Consider the following 26,451-nt stretch of genomic DNA (forward strand, 5'->3'; position numbering starts at 1 on the left):
GATGACATTTAGGACTTGGAATATACTTGGATACTTTGGGTAGATTCAAAACCATTGTGAATAGGTGATAGTCCATTTTAGCTTCTGTCTTTAGGAGCTGGTAACTGAAAGTTCAGTAGTCTGTTGTTTGTATTAAATCTGCTAATCTTGCATATTTACAAATATCATTTGTAATCATGAAGTTTGGTTGACTGTCCTAGTTAATGCATTACCATTAAATTCATATGACTGTTAAAGTGGACCTTTCTGTTTAATATATAACAAGTGGCTTTAAAGCTTTTATTTCAGAATGGAAATAATTGTAATTCATAGAGGAATTCTGAAATGAATTCCAATTTTTTAAAAAGGAAGAGGTCCTTGTCAATGTCTTTTTATTATGCTTTATTATACTTTTTTATACTTTATTATACTTTTATTATACTTTTTATTTTCAAAATATATGCCAAGATAGTTTTCAGCATTCACCCTTGAAAAACCTTGTGTTCCAGATTTTTCTCCCTCCCTTCACCCACCTCCTCCCCTAAATGGCAATTAATCCAATATGTTAAAAATATGTGTAATTCTTCTATACATATTTCCACATTTATCATGTTGCACAAGAAAAATCAGATCAAAAAGGGGAAAAAATGAGAAAGAAAACAAAAAGCAAACAACAACAAAAAAGGTGAAAATACTATGTTGTGATCCACATTCAGTCCCCACAGTCCTCTTTCTGAATGCAGATAGCTCTCTCCATCACAAGTCTATTGGAATTGACCTGAATTACGTCATTGTTGAAAAGAGCTACATCCATCAGAATTGATCATTGTATAATCTTGTTTTTGCTGTGTACAATGTTCTCTTGGTTCTACTCCCTTCACTTACCTCTTACCAAGTCTCTCCCTTGTCAGTCTTGAGAGAAGTAAAAGGTATAGAACTCAGAAAATGCATCAGATGATATAATCCATACTTGCTTGACAAATGCAGGATTTTAATTGATTTGTGGATTTGTTGAGGGGGTTTACCCAGAAAGCAACCATATTTATATTCTCTTTTATTTTGTCAGATCAACCACATCTATTAAGCGCTTGCTGTGTGCCTGAAGTTCTTTGTATGCAATGCTGGAAGCATTTGATTTTTTGCACCTTAAATGATGAGAAACAGCCCATGCATGCTTACATGTAATCCAAACGATTAAAATATGTAATGACTTTTTTTATATTTATTACTGCTACTAGAAAAATAATTCAAAGAGTGTACTATACTCGTGGGTCAGTATTACCACCCTCTTCAAAGAACAAATATTTTTCTTTTCCCTTGATTCTGAATGAACCAGCAGTGAAAAAAAGCAAGTAAGACAGTAACAGGAAATATATTTGCAGAATTAGCAAAATCCTAGTAAGTTGCTTTCCTGCTAAGGACCCACAAACTGGAGTCAATTTAATAAGCAGTAGCATCTGCAATCCACCATGCTGACAGAATTTCAATTAGACTTTATCTCTGTGGCAACATATGAGAGAAAAAACTATCCTCTCTGTAATATATTTTCAGGTTGCAACTTTTCAATTTTAATATTAAAAAAATAATGTGTTTAAATAATAATGAGTTAAGAAATGAGATCCATGGGGGCTTTTTATTCCACATACTTTGTTACTGAATAATAGTGCTAGAAGAAACATTAATTGGCTATAAGTTTCTTAACTCATATATGATGAAACTTGAAGACATCCCTGTATCTTTCATCATCTTATATTTGTTTCCTTTTGCCACTTTTTAGTGTAGGTGTGATAATAGATGCTTTAGAAGAAATTGTGAATATTCATGTAATATGATGGTGCAAGTGCATCAGTGGTCAAAAAGCTAAACTGTCACTGGACAAAGAGAAGTGTGAGCTAATTAATATGTTCTGGCAAACATAGAGTTTATACTCCAGATAAAATGAAAGTGATAGTCCTAACAACCAGATTTATTCTGCTAAATAATTTTAAGTGACTTCTGTAAGCCATTCAGAAATTAATTATTTGACTATTCTTAGTGAAATTTTGCCTTTAAGTGCCCTAAGGCCTTTTCTTGCTTGGGATTATTAGATATCTGTGTGTGAATTTAACTAAAAACTGAAAAAAGGGTTCAGTTCAGCTGGGGAAAACATGGCACACAGAAGTTTCTCTGAGCTTTGATAAAGTGATCTGATTTATTCACTCCAACATAGGCTGTATTCTCTGCATCTAAGAAGTAAATGAGAATTTCTGCAGTAAAGATAAGACTTTACTACACAATTATGGGACTTGAAGATAGGTGTTGCCACCAAGGAAGCTACTAAATGCATATACATACACTGGCTATTGAGGGAGTGGGAGATTTTTGGTACTATGCCACAGGATTTTATCTTATAAAAATGAAGTCTGTGAAGGAGAACAACCATCTATCCCATACCATCTATCCATAGATACATCTTTATGGATTGAAACTAATAAGACTGAAAAGCCTTAAAGAAGAAAAAAATTGAACTGCTTTCCACCTAAATAAATAAATAAATGAATGAAGAAAGGTACATCTGGGAAACTTCTCCTGAGTTAATAAAAATTTCTTTGTTGAAAAAATTCTATGAATTTATTAGAGATGGTGGGGCATCTAGGTAGTGCAGTGGATAGAGCATCAGCCCTGAAGTCAGAAGGACCTGAGTTCAAATCTGGCCTCAGACATTTAACACTTCCTAGCTGTGTGACCCTGGGCAAGTCATTTAACCCCAATTCCCACGGGGGGGGGGGGGGGGAGTGAAAGGGGGAGGAGAAAAAAAAGAATTTTATTAGAGGTGGCACAGCTGAAAAGGCCTGAATTCAAGTTCAGGTTATTAATGCAATCTATATTCATCTGAATGAGATTGAAAAGCCCAAATAGGAGAAGCAATCCAGAACTATTATTTCCCTTTTCTGATTAGGGAAATGTCATTTCTAGATGACTTTTGTCTTAATATCTTAGAAATCATTTCAACCAAACGCAGCCACAGTTTCATCTTTTAGAAAGACTTGAAGCCTTTCTAAACTTGTTAAGCACCCATCAGATGTTAAGTTCTGAGAATACAGAGATGTCAAAATGACCTCATCCCTATCTTTCAGACAATGATGTTATCTTATAGACACAGGCAGCATAAGACAAGGTAGAATGTAGTTCTCCCACACAAAGAATGCAGGTGATTCTAAAAGCTCTAAGAAAAATTTGAGAAGGAAAAGAAACACTTTCATCTGGAAAAAATAAAAGAAAGGAGTTTAAACTGAGCCAAACATCTATTCATGTCACTGAGGGAATTGAAAGAATTAGAATACCAAGTAGTTGGTAGGAATTGAGTGAGTCACATTGACTCTGTCTTGTGACTCAGAAGTGCCAAAGTTGAGGAAGGTAGCTGGTCCTGATTTGTTACACATTTGGGTTGGCCTGCATTGCTTTTTAAAATCAGTATGCATGGGAGTTTGGTTGTTTCCTCAGTCATTTCATCTTTTACCCACCATGTCTCCTGTTAACTTGCCAGGACATATCAAAAGAGAAGGAATGTATTTTAGGTATAAGAGAAGATTCTATGTAAATATACAGAGACAAGAAATTTGAGGAGAACTAAAAACACCAAAAGTTATTTCCTCTAGAAGTTGTTATTCTGAAGGAATAGAGTACTTACATCATTCTTTCAAAACATAGTATCTTTTGCCAGTCCATTATAATCCTCCTTTTATCCCTTATGCCTATCCCTAAAAGTAGGCAAACCTATTTCAAATAGACTATTAGTTTTCTGTACTCACTAGGGGAAAATCATCCACATGGGGCTGTGATTACCTCACAGGCAATCAAAAGCCTAGTAGGCCTAAACAGATTATTACACATGAGTGCTTCACAGCTTTTTCATGGTTGAAGTTTAGAAGACCAGATTTGGACTTTATTTGTAGTGAAGAACCCTTCCTAGAGTTCAACTTCTTTGTGACAAACAACATTCTGGAAGGCCTTTGGGCTCTGATTTGTCCAGTGTTCTCCACTTTTTCTTTCCTCTGATCTGAACAGTTTTTGGAGATTTTCCTCTGATACATTTCTTGTTTGTGATTTCTATCTTACCTCCTATCTGATGTTTTGCTCTAAAACTTCCTGTGACTGTCACAATGCTGTTATATAGTCTATTGGTTGATAATATTTCTGATTAGTTATTTATGAGTATTTCAGAGAAAATCCATGTGTCAGGAAAGGCTATATAGATTCTTATTTCAGCCATGCCACTTAGTGAAAATCCTTTCTGTTCATGATTTCAGAGAGAACAATTGTTTGCTTTATATGCAATTATTAAACTACCAACCAAACATGATGTCTCCCTGTGAGAAGATATAATGATGGCTTAATTATAAGTAACACTGATTTTCAGTTTTAGTCCCCTTCCCCTCTCACTTCATTGTGTTTCTCTGGGAGGAGATTCACAAAGATACTTCTAATTTTCAGTAATTTCACTTGTTATTAAAAATTCAGCAAGTTAAAAAGTATTAAATGCAATTTTAATTACTAGACTCAGTAGCCTTTACAGTTAGTCATGGTGATCTGGATTATTTCTGTCATGCTGTTACTAAGAGCAATAGGGGAGGAAATGCTTTCCTTAGAGTTAGACTTCCAGTCTACCCTTCTCAAGACTGCTATTAACCTCTTGCAGCCTGTTGATGATTTGATTTGTTGTGAGAAGTAGAAGCTGGGAAATGGAAGTCTGCTGTAGTCATCTATTATCTATGCCGAGCAACACTTAAATCCAGAGGCCATTCTGTGTTTGGTTTTAGAAACGGCCATGTTAATTACTCAGGTTGCAACACAGTGAAATTCAGAATGCCAGACAGAAAGGCAGAAGGTCTCGCCTCTAATTAATCTTGGTTTTTCTATTAGCATTTATATGGCCTTGAGCAAGATGCCTTGTCACCTCTGGGGCCTTTTTCCTCAGCTGTAATGTGGAGACAGTGATGATGGAGGAGATAACTCTACAGCTGCTCAAAGTTCTGTAGGTCTGAGATTCTATATGAGGGGTCTCTTCTTTACTGGGACAATTATCATGGCTTATCTGTCAGTTGAATCATTTGCTAAATGGAAAGAGCACTAGGCTTGGAGTCAAAAGTACCTGAGTTTAAATCCAGCCTGAGACATTTACTAGCTGTATGACTCTGGGCAAGTCATTTAACTCTATTAGCCTCAGTTTTCTCATCTATAGAATGAGCTGGAGAAGGAAATGGCAAGCCACCCTAGTATCTCTGCCAAGAAAACCTCAGATGGAGTCATGGAGAGTTATATGCAACTGAAAAACAACTGAACAACTTACAATGATGATCATTATGGCATTGCTATTAATTGAATCATTTGCAAAGCTTTTTGCCCAGTTCACCATAAGTGCATTTCTTATCACATTGGAAAAGCAGCTGGGTCAGTTATATAATAAGAGCAAGAGGAGTAACAGATGGCCATTGACCACAGATCTATTGAAGGATAGCTCTCTATAGCAATGCCAGTGAACTCTTTGGTCACTTTGTCATTTGCACCTGGGCTAGAAGAAAAATGTGAAGCAAAGAAATTGCTGAAATTTCCCAAGTTCCTTATTGAGATCTTTGAGACACTAATGTAATACTGACTTACTCTTTGTTGATGCTGTACCATGCAGATCCTAAGTTTGGCGCTAACATCAAGAGAATCCGTTGGAGGCCCCATTAGAGTGAAATAACAGACAGTGGGTCATATTTAGCTCACTTGAGCTACAGAAATGCTATTCTTGAAATCTTGTGAGATTGGTAATGCTTGGAAAGGGCTAATTGTGGTCAGCTTCTTGAAAATTTACTGGTAAAATAGGATAGTGCGAAATACAGATTTCATGCTACAACATTCCCATATTGGCTGATTTTAACATCTATTTCATTTTGACAGAGTAGATTATCTTTAGATTGTAAAGGAAAAAGGGGAGAGAAGATAGAAAAGAAGAAAAAATTGTCCATGTATTTCCAGAAACTTGGCAAATAGAATTTTCAAGGAATATGTTCTGTCTATTTATATGTCAATTTTTGTTGATCTTCTCTTTCTTACTTTTTTCCCCCAAACCAGATTATCTTAATCTAAGAAAGGTTTAGTCTTTGATAGAGAAAACTTTAGCTTGCATTTTATTTCTGAGTTAAGTATTTTAGGATCAGTGAAGAAAGGGATACTAGATATCAAAAGGTCCATTGTCTTATTTAATGATATGAATACAACATTTCCCAGTATAGTCCGGCTGTGTAGTAGAAGCAACATTGTATGTATTTCACAGAAATGTGTGAACTCTTTTCTAAACAAGGTCAGCCATTACATATAAATCAGCAAAGAGTAAATGATAATGGGTTATGTCAGTGGAATATTTTTCTATGCTTTAGAAAGATAGATGTCTGTGATCTTCAGGCCTGTATTCGTTAATATTAACATCTACAATAAGACTTTTTAGTTACATTGTTACCAAAGGCAGAATGAATATATATATACACATACACACACATCCATATAGAAAGAATAAAGATTCCTTTGTAGGATACTTTTGTCCTTTCTCTTCTTAACAATAAAGTGATCTGGGATTGTCAAAATCTCTAAGGAAATAATTCTCTCCCCTTTCAAGATTTCTACCCAAAATAGTGATGGCTACAACTTTGGGTCAAGGAGAGTGTCTCCATATCAAGTGACTAGCTTCTGCAAACTTTAGCAATGTAGTGTTCTCCCAGCTGGCCCACAGATTGTGTTAGTTCAACCAACACTTGTTTAAGAATCTTTGTGGTGCAAAATAAGCTCAAAATGGGTACTTTATTTATTTCCTCAATGGTATTTTGTTTTTCCAAATACATGTAAAGATAGTTTTCAACATTCTTTTTTTTTTCTTTTTTTGCTGAGGTAATTGGAGTTAAATGACTTGCCCAGACTCACACAGTTAGGAAGTATTAAGTGTCTGAGGTCAGATTTGAACTCAGGTCCTCTGACTTCAGGGCCAGAATTCTATCCACTGTACCATCTAGCTGCCCCAACATTCATTTTTATAAGATTTTGTGTTCCCAATTTTTTCTCTCTTCCTTCCTTAGCTTCCCCATCAATAAAGAAATTAAAGCCTTCTGTAGCTATATGAAAAAAAATGCTCTAAATCAGTATTGTTCAGAAAAATACAAATTAAGACAACTCTGAGCTATGACCTCACACCTTTCAGAGTGTAGCTAAGATGGCAGGAAAAGATAATGATAAATGTTGAAGGGGATGTGGGAAAACTGGAACACTAATGCATTGTTGGTGGAATTGTGAAATGATTCAACCATTCTGGAATACAATTTGGCACTGTGCCCAAAGGGCTATAAAACTGTGTATCCTTTGATCTGGCAATGTTACTACAGGGTTGTGCATCCCAAAGAGATCACAAAAAAGTGAAAAACACCCATATGTGCAAAATGTTTATAGCAGCTTTTTTTATAGTGGCAAGGAATTGGAAACTGAGTAGATGCCCATCCATTGGGGAATGACTTAAATAAATTCTGGTATATGAATATAATGGAATATTATTATTTTATAAGAAATGATGAACAGCCTGATTTCAGAAAAGCATGGAAAGACCTACATGAACTGATGCTGAGTGAAGTAAGTAGAACCAGGAGAATATTGTACACAATAATAAAAAGATTATGAGATGATCAATTGTGATGGACTTGGCTCTTTTCAATAATGCAGTGATTCAAGGCAGTTCTAATAGATTAGACTGGAAAACGTCAATCACATTCAAAAAGACTGAATGTAGATTAAAGCATAGTATTTTCACCTTTTTGTTTCTTTTGGTTTTTTCTCCCTTTTGTTCTGCTTTTTCTTATATACCATGACAAATATGAACATCTGTTTTTTTTAAAAAAGGCAATCTGAGTTAGGTTATACATGAACAATACTTTTAAATGTATTTCCATATTTGTCATGTTGTTCACAGAAAAAATCAGAACAAAAGGGAAAATACCACAAGAAAAAAAATCAAACAGAAAAGAAAGAAAAAGAAAAAAGGTGAAAATACTATGTGTCTATCAACATTAAGATTTCATAATTCTCTCTTGGGATGGAAAATGCCATCTTCATCCAAAGTCTATTGGAATTGCCTTAAATCATTGCATTGCTGAGAAAAGCTAAATCTATCAACAGTTGATCATCACATAATCTTGTTGTTCCTGATTCTGCTCACTTCACTTAGCATCAGATCATGTAGGGTCTTTCCACGCTTTTCTGAAATCAACTTGTTTATTTCTTACAGAACAAAAATATTCCATTACATTCATATGCCATAACTTATTCAGCCATTCTCCAATTGATGGGCATTCGCTCAATTTCCAATTCCTGGCCACTGCAAAAAGAGCTGTTACAAATATTTTTGCACATGTGGGTCCTTTGCCCTCTTTTGTGATCTGTTTGGGATGCAACCCAAATTAATCAGCCATAAAGGGTAATGTCATAATCCAATTTTTCCACACATTGGGAGTGTGGAAAAAATTACCTCTCTAGTTAAAAGAAGAGTTCATGACCAAACAAGAAGTGAGATCACAGGAGTTCAAATGGATAAATTTTTTTATTATTAAAATTAGAATGTTTTTGTACAGACAAAACCAATGAAGTCAAATTTAGAGGGAAAGCATGAATCTGGGTTGGAAAAATTTTAGAGCAACTTTCTCTGATAAATGTCTCATTTCTCAAATAAATGGAGAATGGAGCCAGTTTTATAAAATTAAGTACCATTCCCCAATTGATAAATGGTCAAAGGATATGAACAGGCAGTTTTCAGAAGAAGAAACTAAAACTATCAGTAGTTACATGAAAAATGCTTTTGACTCCCTAAGAATTAGAGAAATGCAAATTAAAACAATTCTGAGTTACCATGTTATAGCTGTCAGATTGGCTAACATGACAGGAAAAGAAAATGACAAATGCTAGAGAGAATATGGGAAAAATAGGAACAGTGATGCACTTTTGGTAGAACTATGAACTGGTCTAACCATTCTGGAGAGCAATTTGGAACTATGTCTAGTATACAATTGTTCATACCCTTTGGCCCTTTGTACACAATGGTATTGCTACTAAGTCTATATCTCAAAGAGATCAGAGAAAAGGGAAAATGACTCATGTATGAAAACATTTCTGTTTTCTGTTTCTGTGACAACAAAGAATTGGAAATTGAAAGAATGCTCATCATATGAGGAAATGACTATTGTGGTATGTAATATATAATTTCAACGAAATTCACTCTTGTGCTGTAAGAAATGATGAGCAAAATAGTTTAAGAAAAAGTTGAGAAGATTTTATTACTTGATATAAAGTAAAGTGAGCAGAACCTAGAGAATATTTTATGTAATACTATGATTAATGTGAAATGTTAGGTCCTCTGATCTATTAGTACAATGATCCAAAATACTCATGATGAAAAATCTACCTCCAGAGAGAGAGATTTGATGAGTTGTGAATGCAGACTTAAGGGGTTTTGGTTTTTGATTTTGCTTTTTTCCCATTAAAAATTTTTTTTCTTGCCTATTTTTGGGGGGAATGTCTAATATGGAAATATATTTGGCACAGCTTCCTATGTATAATGGGTATCATATTTCTTACTTTTTCAATGAGTATGGGAGGGGATTGAAGGAAATTTTTTTAAATTGAAAATAAAATTGGGCAGATTCAACTAGAATTTCTGGAAGAAATGAAACAAGAGTTTTGTTTTGTTTTGTTTTAAACTTCAAAACTTTTTCTAAATGAAAACAGAGTATTAAAGGAAAACATAATGAGAAATGTGGAAGAAAGACGTAGAAAGGGAATTAGCAGTTTAGCAAAGAAATAAAAAACTTTGCCCTAGTAGCTAACTTCCTGATAATTAGAATTGTCCAAATAGAATGCAAAAATACTATGAGAAATATAAAAGGTATTTCATAGTGAAAACATGAAACTAGAAAATAATTTAAGAATCCTTGAATTACCTGAGTCATGACCAAGTCACATTTCAAAAAATTGTTTAAAAAAAAAATAACCTGCTCAAATCTCTGAGGAAATGGAGGGTGAAGAAAAAATAGAGTCTACAGGTTACCTCTTGAAAGAAACCACAGAATGAAAACGTCTAGGAATATAGTTGCCAAAGGTCAGAGCTTCCAGGTCAAAAAGAAAGTACCATCTACACCCATAAAGAAAGAATTCAAGTAATACAGAGATATAATCAAGATCCAACAAAATTTAGCAGCCACTACTGTAAAATACAGTATAGAATATAGTATTCTATAAGGAAATATAGTTTTAAAATATTAATAGGTAAAATATTACCTAGCAAAAATGAATATCATCCTTTAGAAGGGAAAATGGATTTTTAATGAAATAGAAAACGTATAAGCAGTCCAGATGAAAAGACCAGAGTTACATAGAAACTTTGAACTTTGAGAGTTAAAAGAAATATAAAAAGGTAAACATGAGGGAACCATCATCAGAGACTTCATATGGCTAACCTGTTTATACTCTTGTATGAAGAGATGACTGAATATGTGTTCCCTTTGAAGCTTATCATTGGGAATTACAGAGGAAATCTAATTAGAAGGCCTGGGATTGGTTTTGTTGTGTCTTAAGCTTCAAAAAAGAAATGGAAAGGGAAAGATGGAGAAGATAAGGAAAAATACTACATAAACAGGATGTGCAAGTAAAAGACTACACAAGAGAATGGGATGGGAAGAGTAGACGAGAATTGAATTCATCTCAGATGATCAAAGGAAAAAAGAATATACATACACACACATACATTTAACCCTACAGGGAAATAGAAAGGGATGGGGAAGAAAGGAGAAAAGAGAATAAGAGAGAAGAAGTAAGTTAAGAGAAGGACTGGTACTAAGCAAAACAAACTAACATATATATATATTGAAAACTAAAGGAGTTCCCCTCAATTGGGGAAATAGTGAATAAGTTGTAGCTTATTGTAGTTGTAGCTGGCTATAGAATGCTATTATGCTATAGGAAATAAGATGGTTTCAGAAAAACCTCAAGAAACTTGTATGAACTGATACAAAGTAAAATGAGCAGAACCAAGAGAACAATTATACAATAACGATATAAAGACAAACTGCTAAAAAAATCTTTACAGCCAGGGTTTCTAATAAAGCATTGCTAAAATATATAAAGAACTATGTCAAATTTATAAGAGTTCAAATCATTCCCTGATTAATAAATGATTAAGGGATATAAACAGACAATTTTCAGATAAAATTAAAGCCATCTATAGTTATTTGAAAAATGCTCTAAATCACTATTGATTAGAGAAATGCAAATTAAAACAATTCTGACATACTACCTCACACCTCCCAGATTGATTAAAATGACAGGAAAAGATAATAATAAATGCTGGAAGGGATGTGGGAAAGCTGGGACACTAATGCATTGTTGATGAAATTGTGAAATGATCTAGCCAGTCTGGAGAGCAATCTGGAACTATGCTCAAAGGGCTATAAAACTGTGTATACTCTTTGATCCTGCAGCCACTACTAGGACTATATCCCAAGGAAATCTTAAAGAAGAGGAAAGCACTCACATGTACAAAAATGTTTGTAGCAGCTCTTTTTGTGATAACAAAGAATTGAAAAAGGAGTAGATACCCATCAATTTGGGGATGGCTAAACAAATTGTGGTATATGAAAGTAATTAAATATTATTGTTCTATAAAAAAAATGATGAACAAGCTGATTTTAGAAAGGCCTGGAAAGATTTATATGAACTGATGGTGAGTAAAACAAGCACACACAATTGTACACAATAACATCAAGAATGTTCAGTGATCAATTATGAAAGGCTTGGTTCTTTTCAGTGATTTAGTGACCCAAAATAATCCCCATAGACTTTGGATAGAAAATGCCATCTGCATCCAGAAAGAGAACTAAGGAGACTGAGACTGAATGTAAATCAACACATGCTATGTTCATTTCTTTTGTGTACGTGTGTTTTTAATCTTTGCCATGGCTTTTCCCTTTTGCTCTTGATTTTTCTCTCCCAACATGATTCATGAAGTAATGTGTATTAAAAATAAATAAATTTACTAGGGGGGGAGAGGGGAAGAGGGAAGACAAAGTGCTTAGAAAGATTTAGGAACTCTGATCAATCACAGTCCAAAGGTCTAACAATTAAACATGCTACCCACCTTCTGATAGAGAGGTGAAGGAGTCAGTGCAGAATGTGACTTTTTTTTTTCCCTCAGATATAGCTAATGCAAGATTTTGTTTTGCTTCACTATACATGTCTGCAATAGAGGGTTTTTTCCCCTGCTTTTTCAGTTTAGAGCAGGAGCGTGAGAAGGGAAAGGAATGGAAACAAATTTTTTTCTAACTAAATTTAATTTTTAAAAGAAGTATAGGCAGCAAAGATGAAAAGAAGAAAAGACTGACTTTCCCTTCCAACTAAATTTTTAAAAATTTTACTGATCTCAGCTTTATTTGCATAAAATTTATAGGTAGCACTACCTCCTTTTGAATTACTGTTCTTAGGTGAAATAAGATTATATGGTATTTGGGTTTTCCTGAAGTAAAGTTGGTTACACACACACACACACACAATTTATTAAGCTGGTAATAAATAGCTTTCTATATAGGAAGCTCTTATTTATCAGTGGGGGAATACTGTTGCCTTGATCCTACTGTTGAAATTGCATTATGGTATATGCAGTTTCTACCATTTCAGCATATTTTTAGTTTCTCAGCATCCATGCTTTTCAGCTATTCCATTCGTGCTCTGCCTCACTGAATTCTAAAATTTTTCTTCTATTATAAATGAATTAGCCATGTAGGTTGGTGAGCTCTACTTTTTGTGACCCTGGCTTCTTTAATAGACTTTGTTGCATTTGATTTTATCAGTATATAAAAGACTGTCACTTTTAAGTCGTGAATTCAAGGTTCTTATTAAAGTCAAATCAATTTTCATTCTGATCTATAATATCAGACTTTTATTTATAGAGGTCAACTGCTACCATGTTCAAGCTCACAAAGTAAAAAAAGACAACAGGAATTTTAGGAATAAATATAACTATATAATGTCAGTCTGTAAGTAAAATCTTTGTACAGCTGGCAGTCTGGATTGAAAGCAAATTTATCAGAACAGAGAGTTGTTTCACACTTGAGATTGAGGGTGAAATGAAGACTTCTGATTCAGGAACAAGAAGGAATTTCTACACTACATGTGTTCTAGTACTCCTGATATTAAGAATTACTATATCTTCACCATCCAGGCTAAGTGGTTTTCCTGTCTTTCTTTCAGGTAATAAACCTTTCATTTCAAAGTGTTATTCTAAGTACAGGTTGATCCCAGGATTATCATTGCTATATAAGGTGACAGTATAAATAGTCCAGAGCTTGTAAGGTCAGGAATGCAAAATTAGTAATTGAGACGCCATTTCTTGCACAAAAATCTAAACCTAATCCAGCCTTGACATGGTACTATTTAGAAACTTTCTTCCTTTTAAAATAGGCATTTCTCCAAGTGAGAAGCTAGGAACTATATAGAGCCTTTTTCCCAGCATGAGGCACATTTTTGTTTGTTATTCCTCCATCATTTTCAGTCACGTCCAACTGTTCCTGATCCTGTATGGGGTTTGCTTGTCAAAGGTACTGAAATGGTTCACCATTTGCTTGTCCAGATCATTTTACAGATGAAGAAATAGGCAAACAGGGTTGAGTGACTTGCCCAGAGTCACATAGCTAGTAATTGTCTGAGGCCAGATTTGAATTCAGAAAGAGGAGTCTTCCTGACTCCAGGCCAGGCACTATATCCATTGTACCACACTCATGGCAGAAACTTAAAAGTACAATGATAAGCAGGCTTTTTGGGGTAAGATAATTTTTATTTCCAAAACTGCAAGGCTTTGATGTGCTTTCTTTCTCTGGAGAATCCCTCCAAAATTCAATGAGACAAAAGGCATAAGTATCAGTGATCGATTAGTTGCTTTATTGCCAGATAGGACTTGCTTCTCAGAGTGTTTCCACTGGACATATCAGTTGGCTTCAAGGCTGGGCCAGGTAAATCACTTGACTGTTGGGCTGGCTCTTTACAAGATCCATTTGGTCTATTGGTTAATCTATTAGAGTCTGGATTCTCTCTTAGATTAGCAGTTACTTTACCACTTTCAGCCTCAGACTCAGTTGAATACTACTTTGCTCTTCTAGGAAAGGGCAGAGAACTACAATCTTAACTCCGCTCCTTTAGTACCTTACTTCTATTTGTTATCTCCATAACAGCTATGATAGACTTAATTCAGCAATGTGGTGATCCAAGACAATTTCAATAGACTTGGGATGGAAAATGCCATCAGTATCCAGAGAGAGAACTATGGATTAAAGCACAGTGTTTTCACCTTTTTTGTTTTATTTTGTTTGCTTTTTCTTTCTTGTAGTGTTTTCCTTTTGGTCTGATTTTTCTTGTACAACAAGACAAATATGGCAATATGTTTAAAAATATTTTATATGTATACATGGATCAGATTGTGGTCTTAGGGAGGGAGAAAAAATTGGGGACACAAAAATCTTACAAAAATGTTGAAAACTATTTTTGCATGTTTTTGGAAAAATAAATACAATTATTCCCAGCCAAAAGTTGGAGAGGTATAGTCTTTCCAATTACACTGCTCTTCCTAATCACACCTGGATTACATTAACAAGGGACTTCAGCTTAACTTATGATGAACATCTAGTACATCTTTTTAAATTAAAATATTTTAATGGACAAAAACTATTGAACCAAAAAAAAAAAAAAACAAGAAAATCTTTGAAACAAATATGTATAATCAAGCAAAACAAATTCTTTCATTGTCATGTTCAATAAATATCTAATCATCTTGAATCAGGAAGTGGATAGCATGCTTCTTCATTGAGATCAAGCTGGTCATTGTATTAATCAGAATTCTTATCTCTTTGGGTATTGTAGGTTTTTACTGTATTAGATTAACATGGCACAATAGTGTTCCATCATATTTATATATTAAAATTTGTTTAATCATTCTTCTATTGATAGATGTCCAATTAGTTTCTAATTCTTTGCTCTTGTAAAAAGAGCTCCAATAAATATTTTTGTACATTTTCTTCTTTTTTTGACTTATTTGGGCATATAGTGATGTCACTGGGATAAAGAATATACATGATTTAATAGCTTTTTGGTCATAGTTCCAAATTATTTTCCAGAGTAGCTATACAAATTTCACAGTTTGTCCAATAGTACCTGACACTGGCAACTTTTTCCAGAAGAATTAATTTTTTTTTAACCATATAATAAAAATTCGGTGGACTATTAATCCTGGCCCAGTGAAGGACTCATTATGATATCTTAGTATCCTTTCCTTATCATGGTCTCCCATTTCCTTATGTTTTGATTATATGACATTTGCATTTAAGCCCTTAAACATGCCTATTAAATCAGTTCATAAGCATTTATAAATAAATGCCTTCTAGGGTTATCAAACTGCATACCCTTTGATCCAGCAGTGTATCTACTGGGCCTATATCCCAAAGAGATCATAAAATAGGGAAAAGGATCTTAATGTGCAAAAATATTTGTAGCAGCTCTTTTTGTACTGGTAAGGAACTGAAAATTGAGTGGATGTCCATCAGTTGGGGAATGGCTAAATACATTATGGTATATGAATGTAATGGAATATTATTCTATAAAAACCAATCAGCTGGATGATTTCAGAAAGGTCTGGAAAGACTTACATGATCTGATTGATGCTAAGAGAAATGAGTAGAACCAAGAGGACATTGTATACAGCAACAAGAAGATTATGAAATAATGATAAATTCTGAGGGCCATGGCTCTTTTCAACAATGAGGTGATTCAGGCCAGGCACAATAGACTTATGATGGAGAGAGCCATTTATATCCAGAAAGGGGACTATAGGGATTGAATATAGATTGAAGCATAGTGTTTTCACCTTGTTGTTGTTTGCTTCCTTTTGTTTTCTCTTTTTTTTCCCTTTTGATCTGTTCTTGTGCAACATGATAAATGTGGCAATATTGTAGAAAAATTGTACGTGTTTAACATATATTGGATAACTTATTACCTAGGGGAGGGGGGAGAGGAAGGGAGGAAGAAAATTTTGGAACATGAGATTTTGCAAAGGTGAACGTTGAAAACTTATTTTGCATGGATTTTGAAAATAAAAAGCTATTATTTACTTCTCTTTTTTTTTTAATTTTTATTTAATAATTACTTTATATTGACAGAATCCATGCCAAGGTAATTTTTTTTACAACATTATCCCTTGCACTCGTTTCTGTTCCAATTTTTTTCCCCTCCCTCCCTCTACCCCCTCCCCTAGATGGCAAGTAGTCCTATATATGTTAAATATGTTACAGTATATCCTAGATACAATATATGTTTACAGAACTGAACAGTTCTCTTGTTGCATAGGGAGAATTGGATTCAGAAGGTATAAATAACCCGGGAAGAAAAACAAAAATGCAGATAGTTCACATTCGTTTCCCAGTGTTCTTTCTTTGGGTGTAGCTCCTTTTGTCCGTCATTTATCAATTGAAATTCAGTTAGGTCTCTTTGTCAAAGAAATCCACTTCCATCAAAATATGTCCTCATACAATATCGTTGTCGAAGTGTATAATGATCTCCTGGTTCTGCTCATTTCACTTAGCATCAGTTCATGTAAGTCTCGCCAGTCCTCTCTGTATTCATCCTGCTGGTCATTTCTTACAGAACAATAATATTCCATAACATTCATATACCACAATTTACCCAGCCATTCTCCAATTGATGGGCATCCATTCATTTTCCAGTTTCTAGCCACTACAAACAGGGCTGCCACAAACATTTTGGCACATACAGGTCCCTTTCCCTTCTTTAGTATTTCTTTGGGATATAAGCCCAATAGAAACACTGCTGGATCAAAGGGTATGCACAATTTGATAACTTTTTGGGCATAATTCCAGATTGCTCTCCAGAATGGTTGGATTCGTTCACAACTCCACCAACAATGCATTAGTGTCCCAGTTTTCCCGCATCCCCTCCAACATTCATCTTTATTTTTTTCTGTCATCTTAGCCAATCTGACAGGTATGTAGTGGTATCTCAGAGTTGTCTTAATTTGCATTTCTCTGATCAATAATGATTTGGAACACTCTTTCATATGAGTGGTAATAGTTTCAATTTCATCCTCTGAAAATTGTCTGTTCATATCCTTTGACCATTTATCAATTGGAGAATGGCTTGATTTCTTACAAATTTGAGTCAGTTCTCTATATATTTTGGAAATGAGGCCTTTATCAGAACCTTTAACTGTGAAGATGTTTTCCCAGTTTGTTGAAAAAGCTATTATTTAAAAAAAAGAAAGTGAGTGCCTTCTAGAGGCACTGTGTTAAGTACTTGGGATATAAAGACATGGAATAAAATAATTCCTACTCTGAAATTATCTTATATTCCAATGCTGAAGATAAGAAATACATTTATACATCTTACAGAATAAATATAAGGAAAATACATGTAAATAAATAAAAAGTAGTTAAACACAAGATAATTTTCACTAACAGGAATTAGGAAAAATTTCTGTTTGAGCTACTTCTTAAAAGACTCTTAATAAGCAGAGGTGAGGAGGGAATAGGTTTAAGCATTTGAGACAGCCAGTGAAAATGCTTGCAGATAGATTGGAGGGTTGGATTGAGGAACAGAGAGAAAGCCAGTTTAGTGCATCTCAGGGCAAGAGATGGGAGTTGTGTCCAGAGAGGTCAAAAAGATAGATTGAGATCAGATTGTGAAGGATTTTAAAATTTAAATAGAAGAGTTTATGTTTTACCTTCAAGGCAATAGGGAGCTGATAGAGGTTATTGGGCAGAGGAATGACATGATCAGATTTGTCCTTAAAAGACAAGTACTTCGATAACTCTATGGAAGCTGGACTGCAGTGAAGAGAAATTTGAAGCAGGGAAACCATTTTGGCTACTGCAGTAATTTAGATGAGAGATGAAAAATGCCTCTTCTAAATTGGCAGCTATGTAAATAAAGAGAAGAGATAAAATTTGAGAGATATTGTGAAGGTAGAAAGATTGAGTTTTGGCAACCAAGTGGATATGTAAACAAGGGAAAGTGAGGATAAGGCCAAGATAATGAATCAAGAACATTCACCTAATGAAAGGACTTGTTACTTTCAAAAATGTATATGTAGAGGAGTTTGGGGGTGTGCGTGGACATGTGTGGAGGGGGAGACAGACTATTGAAAAAAGCCTTTGCCTGAAGTTTTCTTAAGTACATCTTTTTTTTTTTTTTTTTTTAGGGTGACAACTTCAGGAGTGATGGAGAATATGAAGAAAGTCAAGAAGGTGACAAATGGATCTGTGGATGCCCAAGGTGAATGGGAGAGCACAGCATGATGGAACAAACTTTGAGAAGAGCACTTTCAAAAAATCTTTTAATTTATTAATAGTACTGTCAGTGAACAGGAGCAGTCTTTACCTCCCAACATTGATGCAACGAAAGATGTTGACTGGGAGCAGAATGCCACAGAAACCTAATTTCTTCCTCTGTACTTTAAGGAAATGGATCTGTTGCTGCCCACAAGAAAGTTCGAACTTACTCCAAGGTGGGAATGATATGTGGGGAACACAAAGGAGGAGAAAATGAGGATTTCCTTTGTTTTAAATGTTTATATGCACATACTTTCCCCTCTCCCCCTTTTGTTAATGATTGGGTATTCAGAAATGTATTTGGTTCTGTTCTAGGATGTGTCATACCAATGGAAAGAGAAACACAGATTGAAAGAGAGATTGAGATTGAAATTGAGATTTGTGATACAAATCATTGTACATGAAAGCTATATTGGACAAGGGGAACAAAAGTTAAAAGAAAATACTTAAAGTTACTCTATTATTTTGATAGTAAAGGATAAAAGTTAAATTGTTGTGGGAATGATAAAAGGAAAACAATGAAATTAGGTTATTTTATGAAGCAAAATAGGCATCACACAACCTTGTATGGGAGACCCACGAATCTTGATCAGTTTTGAGAGCTGTTATTAATTCCAAGTATGGCCTTGAGCAAGTCCTCTAAGTCACCTCATTTGCAAAACTAGATAATGCATTAGTAAAGTGCTTTACCATCCTAGGACTATGACATCATGCTCAAGATGAAGGATTGCTCTCTTTCTCTGTGATTTAATAGAAGGAGAATGTTATTTTCCTTATAAAGAGGGGGTATACTTGGAGCTTGCCATACTGTAGCTGTCTTTTTTACCTCAGAAATGAGAGGGAAAGTCATAGGCTTGAAATTTTTAAAATTATTTTTTCTTTGGAGTTTTCCCTACATCATTCTCTGTGCCCCATATAGCACTAAGTCCTTTCTCTCTTCTCTTGGGACCAATATTTCTTTTTCTTTGTTATAAGAAAAAGCGAAATGTGTGGCTCACCAGGTCATGAGCCATGTGTTTAAACTGTGGAAATATCAATGGAAAGGGATATGGGGAAGAATCATACACATATGAGTAACTGCAAGAAAGTGAAAATTTATTCTTGAACATTATTGAAGAGAAAGGGAAATTTGGGGATAGTACAGATTGTATGGGTTAGGAGATTATTAAGAGGGTTTTATATCTGTCTGCCTGAGTGCTAGGCAATAAACAAAGAGACTCTCTGGTCCCTGGCTTTGAAAAAATTATCTCACAATGAAGAAATCTGGGGCCATTAAGTGGAGCTATCAGTGAAATCTTTTACTTGGGGGTTCTAAGTGATTTTTTTTTTTAAATTGAGACAACAGGAAATCTAATCACCTTTCAAGAATGCTCTTGGTAATGAGTGAGCGAGTGAATAACCATCTGAAAATAAAAGTATTATAACTCATGATGATTTTTTGGAAAATGTGATGGAGAAGATATTCTTTGTTTTTTAACAGAACTAGTGACAACTTACAAGATTCAAAGGAGGCTGCATTCATAAGTGCTTTTTGATCTAAGTAATGTCTATTATGAAGGAGTCTATTAATGAATTTAGGAAAGGGTGTTTGGTTAATCTCTAGCTGCTTTGGTACACCTGTGGATTTGAATCTTGAATCTTATATTTGCCATTCACTACTATTATCTTCACAGAGCAGGCTGTGTTCTCCTGAACAGTGGATATAAGAACTTTGGGAAATTAATTATTGAATTTTGAAAGAACACTGAGAATTTTGTTTTCAAGGCATAAAGAACTTGGCTAGTATGGCAAACTGAAAGATTTATGATCTGGGCAAGGTTGTGTATTTCTCTTACATTTTTTTTTCCCTAACTTTTTCTGCAGAGTTGGTGATGGAGGAGCATATATATTAATACTTGAGAAAGATAGATGAAAAAACATATAAAAATAAGCATCTGTCAGCCAGTTGATGAAATATACCTCCACTAATTTATCTTTCTCTGCATGATACCCCCTGAGCAAAGTATCATCTCTGATGTTTGAAACATCTAAATGTAGAACAAGAGTCATCTTAAGTGCTGATTGCTAGCCATGTGTTCTCCAGATCTTTTATGAAGGGATTTTCCATAGGGAAGAGATAGAAAAGATGTCTTGAATATTCAGATATATGCCTTCTCATTCAGTAAACTCTTGAAAGACCACCTTAAATTGAGTGTAGAGAGAAAGAATAGAAATGACTATTTAGACTTTTTGTTCTCTTCCTGCCCTCCCTCCCTTTTCTATACCAAAATAATATAGATGGTGATTCCAAGACTTCTGAGGCACTCCTTTCACATCTCACTTCATGGGGTACATCACCTGAAACATACTTGGGTACTTCCTAGTGATAGTGACACATGTGCGATTTCTCCTACATGAAGTTACTTAACTAAAAGTGCAACAATAGTCCCTACTATGAAGGGCTTGGGTGGGGAAGGGGGATGTCCTTAATATCTATATATTTTTAAAATAAAAATATGAGTGAGAGACTGTGTGTGAATGCATGGGTATATTTACTCAGTCAATGCAACATTAATAGCCTCTGTTGTACTGTACCAGTAACATTATTGCTGCTACAGTTGTTAACAGCAGCAGAGCCTTTGGGGTATAATTAGCATGTGGACATTGGTCTCAGGTTTCTCTTTGGTAAAAACCATTTATTAATTCTTCATTTATACTTCCAGGCTTACTCATAGATCTGACTTTCTGTGGTTTTGTAGCTGAGCAGCAACCCCTCTGGAACATGAAATGGACAAATAAAATGTTAGCTTTTAAAAATAAATAAATAAATAAAAGCTAGATTGACCCGCAACTATTGGAACAAAAAAATTGTTTTCCATCACTAAATGTTCTAGCAAGAAATGTTCATAAATGGATCTTAAGGGCTTTGTTATACTAGTGAATTAGAAAAATATTGGGCATGGGACTTGGATAGAGACAAAATACAATTAAATTGCCTCACTTCTTTCTAAAATAAAAAGATGGATTCTATCTTTTTTTATAAATAAATCCATTTTCTTTCCCAGTACCAAAGCTATTATTTCTGGCTTATTCCATAATGAATAAATGATTGATTGATGCTCTGAACTGAACAGATTTGCCCAACAGTTCTACCAAATTCAAAAACTACCCCCTCTCCAGTGTGACTTTAAGAGTTTATGTGAACTAAGAGTAAATCCTTTTAAATTTTTCAGAGGGTAGCCCAAAAGGAGTCTATAATCCCATCCTCCCCCATGCCTGGGATGTATTTTTCATTTTCACCTAGTAGAATCCTTAGCTTCCTTCAGAGCTCAGATCAACTGCTACATCCTACACAAAGTTTGTAATCCCTGTCTACCTGTGCCAAACACTTCCCCATCCCCCAAAGAAAATTATTACATTTTGGGACAAGGCTGTGAAATTTCAGGAAATTGAGAATCCCATTTTTGAAAGAAATTTCAATAGACTGCCTTTATTGCTAGAAAATTATTTCTTGGACAGCACGAACAGGAAATGTTCTTTTAATTCAAGCTGTCCACTCTAGCCAAGCACTCAGTCCTGCTTCTGAGTCCTTTGGTCCTTTAAAATTTGAGTTGCAATCACTTTCCTGCCGAATAAAACACTGAGGAAATCAACACTGATGAATTGGAAATTGATCTTCCTTATATTTACATCTACTCTGGTGTGAGGATTGTTTCTTGGGCTATGGCCTTGGTAAATTTGGTATTTCTTCTACTAAGACTAGACATAACACTACCCAAAATTCTCTTTTCTATTCCATTTTATTTAAGCTAGCTTGTGACTAGAAGGGAAGTCTTGTTGAATTTTCTTTCTGGAGTTATTAAATAATTAGACTGTCATGATCTCTTCTGTTGTTCTTTAACCTGACCTTTTCTTTCTCCTCCCCCACTTCCTCCTATTGATTGCCCTGTTCCACTTTGGCAGAAACTGGGAGAGTATTGTAAAGATTTTGGTGCATTGCAGCATTTTGTTCAGTGCCAACTGTGTGAAAGATGTATTTCCTAAGCTAGGAGACTCTTCATTGAAAGAATACATTGCTAATGATGCTTCATCTTATTACCCTATAGCATGTACCTCCCTAAAATAATATGCCATGTCTTCTTTCAAAAATAAATTAGTATCATGGCCCCAGGGAAGATGTACAGGATTCCTAATTATGAAAGGTTTTCTGGCTATCTTCTTCTATCTACAAAATATTCTCATTGAGAAAATGATCCTAAATTAATAGGCAGCTTTTGAGGGCTGTTGGCCCTATTCCATGCACAATTGGGAAGAAAAAAAAAGAAAAGAAAAGTTGTCTTATCGTCTCCTGCCAAGCTGTTGAGTTTCAAAAACACAGATTTTGGCAAAATCCACACTGGTCTTCAAAATGCCATTCCCCTCCAAATGTGTTAGGACAATACCTAATCCACATACTATGGTTTAGAGTACTTGAGTCCAATGTGTGTATAGCTATGTCTCCTTCATTTCATTTCCTCTTGAGGAATTTAGCATTACTGATCACCACTGTAAAAAGCTACCACATCTCAACTTTAATGTTTTGTGGAACTTCAGAAAATCTTTAGTCTACAACTGTTCTTTTTCAACAAATCTGCTCTTTACTGTGATAATCCCTTGGAATGTTCTTGGCGGGGTATACTTAAAAAAAAAAAAAAAAACCTTTACTTTGTTGCCACCTGAAATATAGTTAGTTCTTGATCAGTAATGCTGAAGGTTCTCAAAGTTCTTATGTGTCTATGCCATCTCAGATAGACTTATGCATGAAAGGAGATAATTTTTAATGCTCAGCTTTGATGCAAAAATGTCTCCTGCATTAATTATCAAATGGAAACATTAGATTAAGGAAAGAGCTGGGTAGTTTGGGGAATGGGAAAGCATCTGCATGTGTATTGAATTGAATCCTCTTAGAATTTTCTAACTAACTAATTGTTAGAATTAATTAACATTGCAGTTAGTTTGGAGGAGTCTTTGAGGAAAGCAATAAATGTCCAAATGATAAGGAAAAAAATTCATTTGACACACAATAGACTTATTACAAGGACTGTTTCAGTGTTTTATAATGCTATTTAGACTACTCAAAGGACCAGAGAAGGGCTAAGGAAGCTGTGGAATTGGCAAGTGAGAGCTATTACCTCTGGCGTTACTTTTAGGAAGTATGTATATCTTGAGTTGGATTTACTTAGTTATATGATCTCCAAAGAACCCAGGTAAGGTGTTTTATCCAGGAGCAAATTTCTGGGTGCTTACAGACAATAAAGAGTACTTTCTTCATTTGAGATTAAGGTTCAGAAAGAGATTTTTTAGTATTTTTTTCTAACATTATTTAACAAATCACTGTGGGGTATTTATATAATGGGTATAGGAGAAAAATTATAAATCAGGATATTGTATGTAATTACTTTTCTTTCTTTGGTGCAAATGTGTAAAATAAAAAAATCCATAACAAAATGTACATTTGTAATCTTGAGAGCTTTTGATAAATGATTCCTGCCTCAGTCTCCTGGATTCTTTCTTCCTTCTCTCATAATTTTTTTTTCCTTTTGTTTTTAGTCGATCAAGCTTCCTGCCTTCCATAACTTTCCAATTGCTCCCATTAATAGTCATGGTGACCTGCTAAAGAAATTCAATATAAGTTATAACAATTCATAGTACCTGTCACTATTGAGAAACTCATCCATGATTTGGCTGGCTACATATTCAAAAAGTTTTTTTCTTTAGTCACAGAAAGTAGTGTCATTTTGACCAGGATTTATTCCATTTCAGGAGACAACTACAAAAAGATTCATGATTCCGGTCCCAGTATAGATGACAATTTGCATACTACATCATCTTGATAGTCCCTTCAAATGTTAGATGCTACTGGTTACTTTAGCTACTTCCCATTATATTTATGTATTTTAACCCCCTTGTGAGGCCTAAAGGTGGTCATTTGCTGAAGGTCACATAACTAATTGGTAGCTCTTCTGGAAGAAAAAACTAGATCTCCTTATTCCCAATTCTCCTTTCTGACTGCTACTATATTATGGTTCTGACTTTCCCACCTGTGCCTAACAAATTTACATGTCACTTACCCCAAAGCTTGACCATGAGGTCATAACCCCCAGCTTCCTTGGGATGGATGGGGAAGATAGACTATAAGTGTATCTCAACATGTTCCTGAAAAGGATGTGTAAATTGGATCACTTTGCTCTTGAGGCACTTATCTCTGTCTCTGATTGATTTTTCAATTAGTAGGGTCTTCTAACACGGTTACTCTTCCCTCCACAGACTCTTCCATGTGGCTGTGATAAATTCCTTTTAAAGTGACAAAAAATAGCCTTAGCTTTAGCCCTTCCACTTTATTGTTTTGTACTTTTAAGTGGATGTTAGGATTTCCCAACACAAGTAAACCTGTGCATTATGAATGGTAAGAAGCCTGCAAAAAAGGTGCTTAGATTCCACTGGCCAGCTGTTGCATGTCCTTTGGGTCATGATGTTCATTTTCATACAAGGGATGCCCAGCCTTCATTTATACTGTTTATTTTTAGAATATCTAGAAAGCATTCTTTGCTCTACACATTTCTATAATCTAACTTTTATTTTTAAATCCAGTTGTCCATATTTATCAGTGTATGGTTATGTCCCCCATTCATTGCCCTGCATCTTTCATAGATTTCCTAATCTAGATGGTTATTTAAATCTAAGTGGAGTTGTCTAAAAAGCTGGATACAGATTGTCCTGCAGCTACTTTCTCTAACAGGCCTCCTTTACCAGCTGTTGTCAGGGATAGAATTTGAATTCCAGTCTTCTGACTTAAACTCAACACTTTTTCCACTGTAACATGCTATGCTAGACATCTTTTATTCGGCATTAAGGATGATACAGAAATGACAAACCATGATTTCTTCCCCATGGTCAACTTTCGTAGGTCATTGTCCAAACATGGTTTTTGTAAAAGCCACTGCTCAGTGGCTTCCAAATTTCCCTTGCTTTTATTTGTTCTTTGAAATGTAATTAGGTAGCTTTTATAAGTTTTTCTTTCATAGAATGATAGCATAGATATTTCCAAACCATGGCTTTCTAAGAAAGGTGCCACCTTCCATCTGGAACCATATCAGAAATTACATTTAATCTAAATATGATATTCAGCTATTTTTTTCTTATTAGAGGAGAACAATTAGTCACCATCTTCATCATCGCCACCTTTTAACTTTTCTAAATGTTTGAGGACTTTCATTAAATGGTCTCCACACTTTCCAATAGCTATTAGAATAGATCAGTTTTGCAAATTGATAGTTACTTATATCCTCAGGTACATAAGAGATAATACCCATCAAAGGCTTAAAAAATGTTATGATAAATTTTACATAGTTATCTAGGAGTTTCTTGGATGGTGAAGTGTTAATCCTATGAGATTTCATTAATTCATAATGTCTGAGAAGGATAAAGTTGATCTTTTCACTACCCATGAAACAGTCCACTCAACATATTAAGACTGGAAACAAGTATAGCACAAGACAAAGCTACATTTGGAGTCAGAAGAACCAAGTTCAAATCTCAGCTTTGCTGCCTGAAATGAATGAAAAGCATTTTCTAAATCCTTACTAGACACTGGTGCTGGGGATGCAAATACAAGTGAGCAGACAGGGAGAAGGTAAGCAGGAGGCAGCATAAGGCAGGAAAGGAGTACAGTGGTCTGGTTCAAGAGAAGGAAATAGCTGATGGACAGGAACCTAGGATGTTGGGTAGAAAGGGATAGGAAGATGAGGTGGGCTAGTGGCATAGGGAAGGGAGAAGTATCAGGAAGAGGGGTAGGAAAAAAATTATAGATTGCTAATGCTGGGCACAGGGTCTACAAACATCTCAGTCTCACAATAGGGCTGTGGGAAAAGTGCTGTTATTATCCCCATTTTACAGATGAGGAGACTGAGCAAACAGAAGTTAAGTGACTTGCCTAGTGACAACTAGTAAATGTCATCTGAGGCCTTATTGAACTCAGGTCTTCCTGATTTCCAGCACAGTGGTCTCTCCACCAAGGCTT

The 26,451-nt window shown here is 34.9% G+C and overlaps 1 protein-coding gene across 2 annotated transcripts in view; it reads left to right on the plus strand.

Moving 5' to 3' along the window:
* The window catches only part of GPR107 (G protein-coupled receptor 107), a 99,863-nt gene extending 75,937 nt beyond the window's left edge, over positions 1-23,926 (plus strand). Inside the window, exon 18 of one of the 2 annotated variants that reach the window (XM_051980193.1) lies at positions 18,284-23,926. In XM_051980193.1, coding sequence (XP_051836153.1) covers positions 18,284-18,380 — 97 coding nt within the window. In that variant the 3' untranslated portion in view covers positions 18,381-23,926. Of the gene's footprint in view, positions 1-1,045; positions 3,468-18,283 lie in introns of those variants that run through there. The other variant, XM_051980194.1, reaches the window with a different exon arrangement.
* The last annotated feature ends 2,525 nt before the right edge of the window (positions 23,927-26,451 follow it).

Source organism: Antechinus flavipes, chromosome 2, assembly GCF_016432865.1.
Source record: "Antechinus flavipes isolate AdamAnt ecotype Samford, QLD, Australia chromosome 2, AdamAnt_v2, whole genome shotgun sequence".
Taxonomy (NCBI): domain Eukaryota; kingdom Metazoa; phylum Chordata; class Mammalia; order Dasyuromorphia; family Dasyuridae; genus Antechinus; species Antechinus flavipes.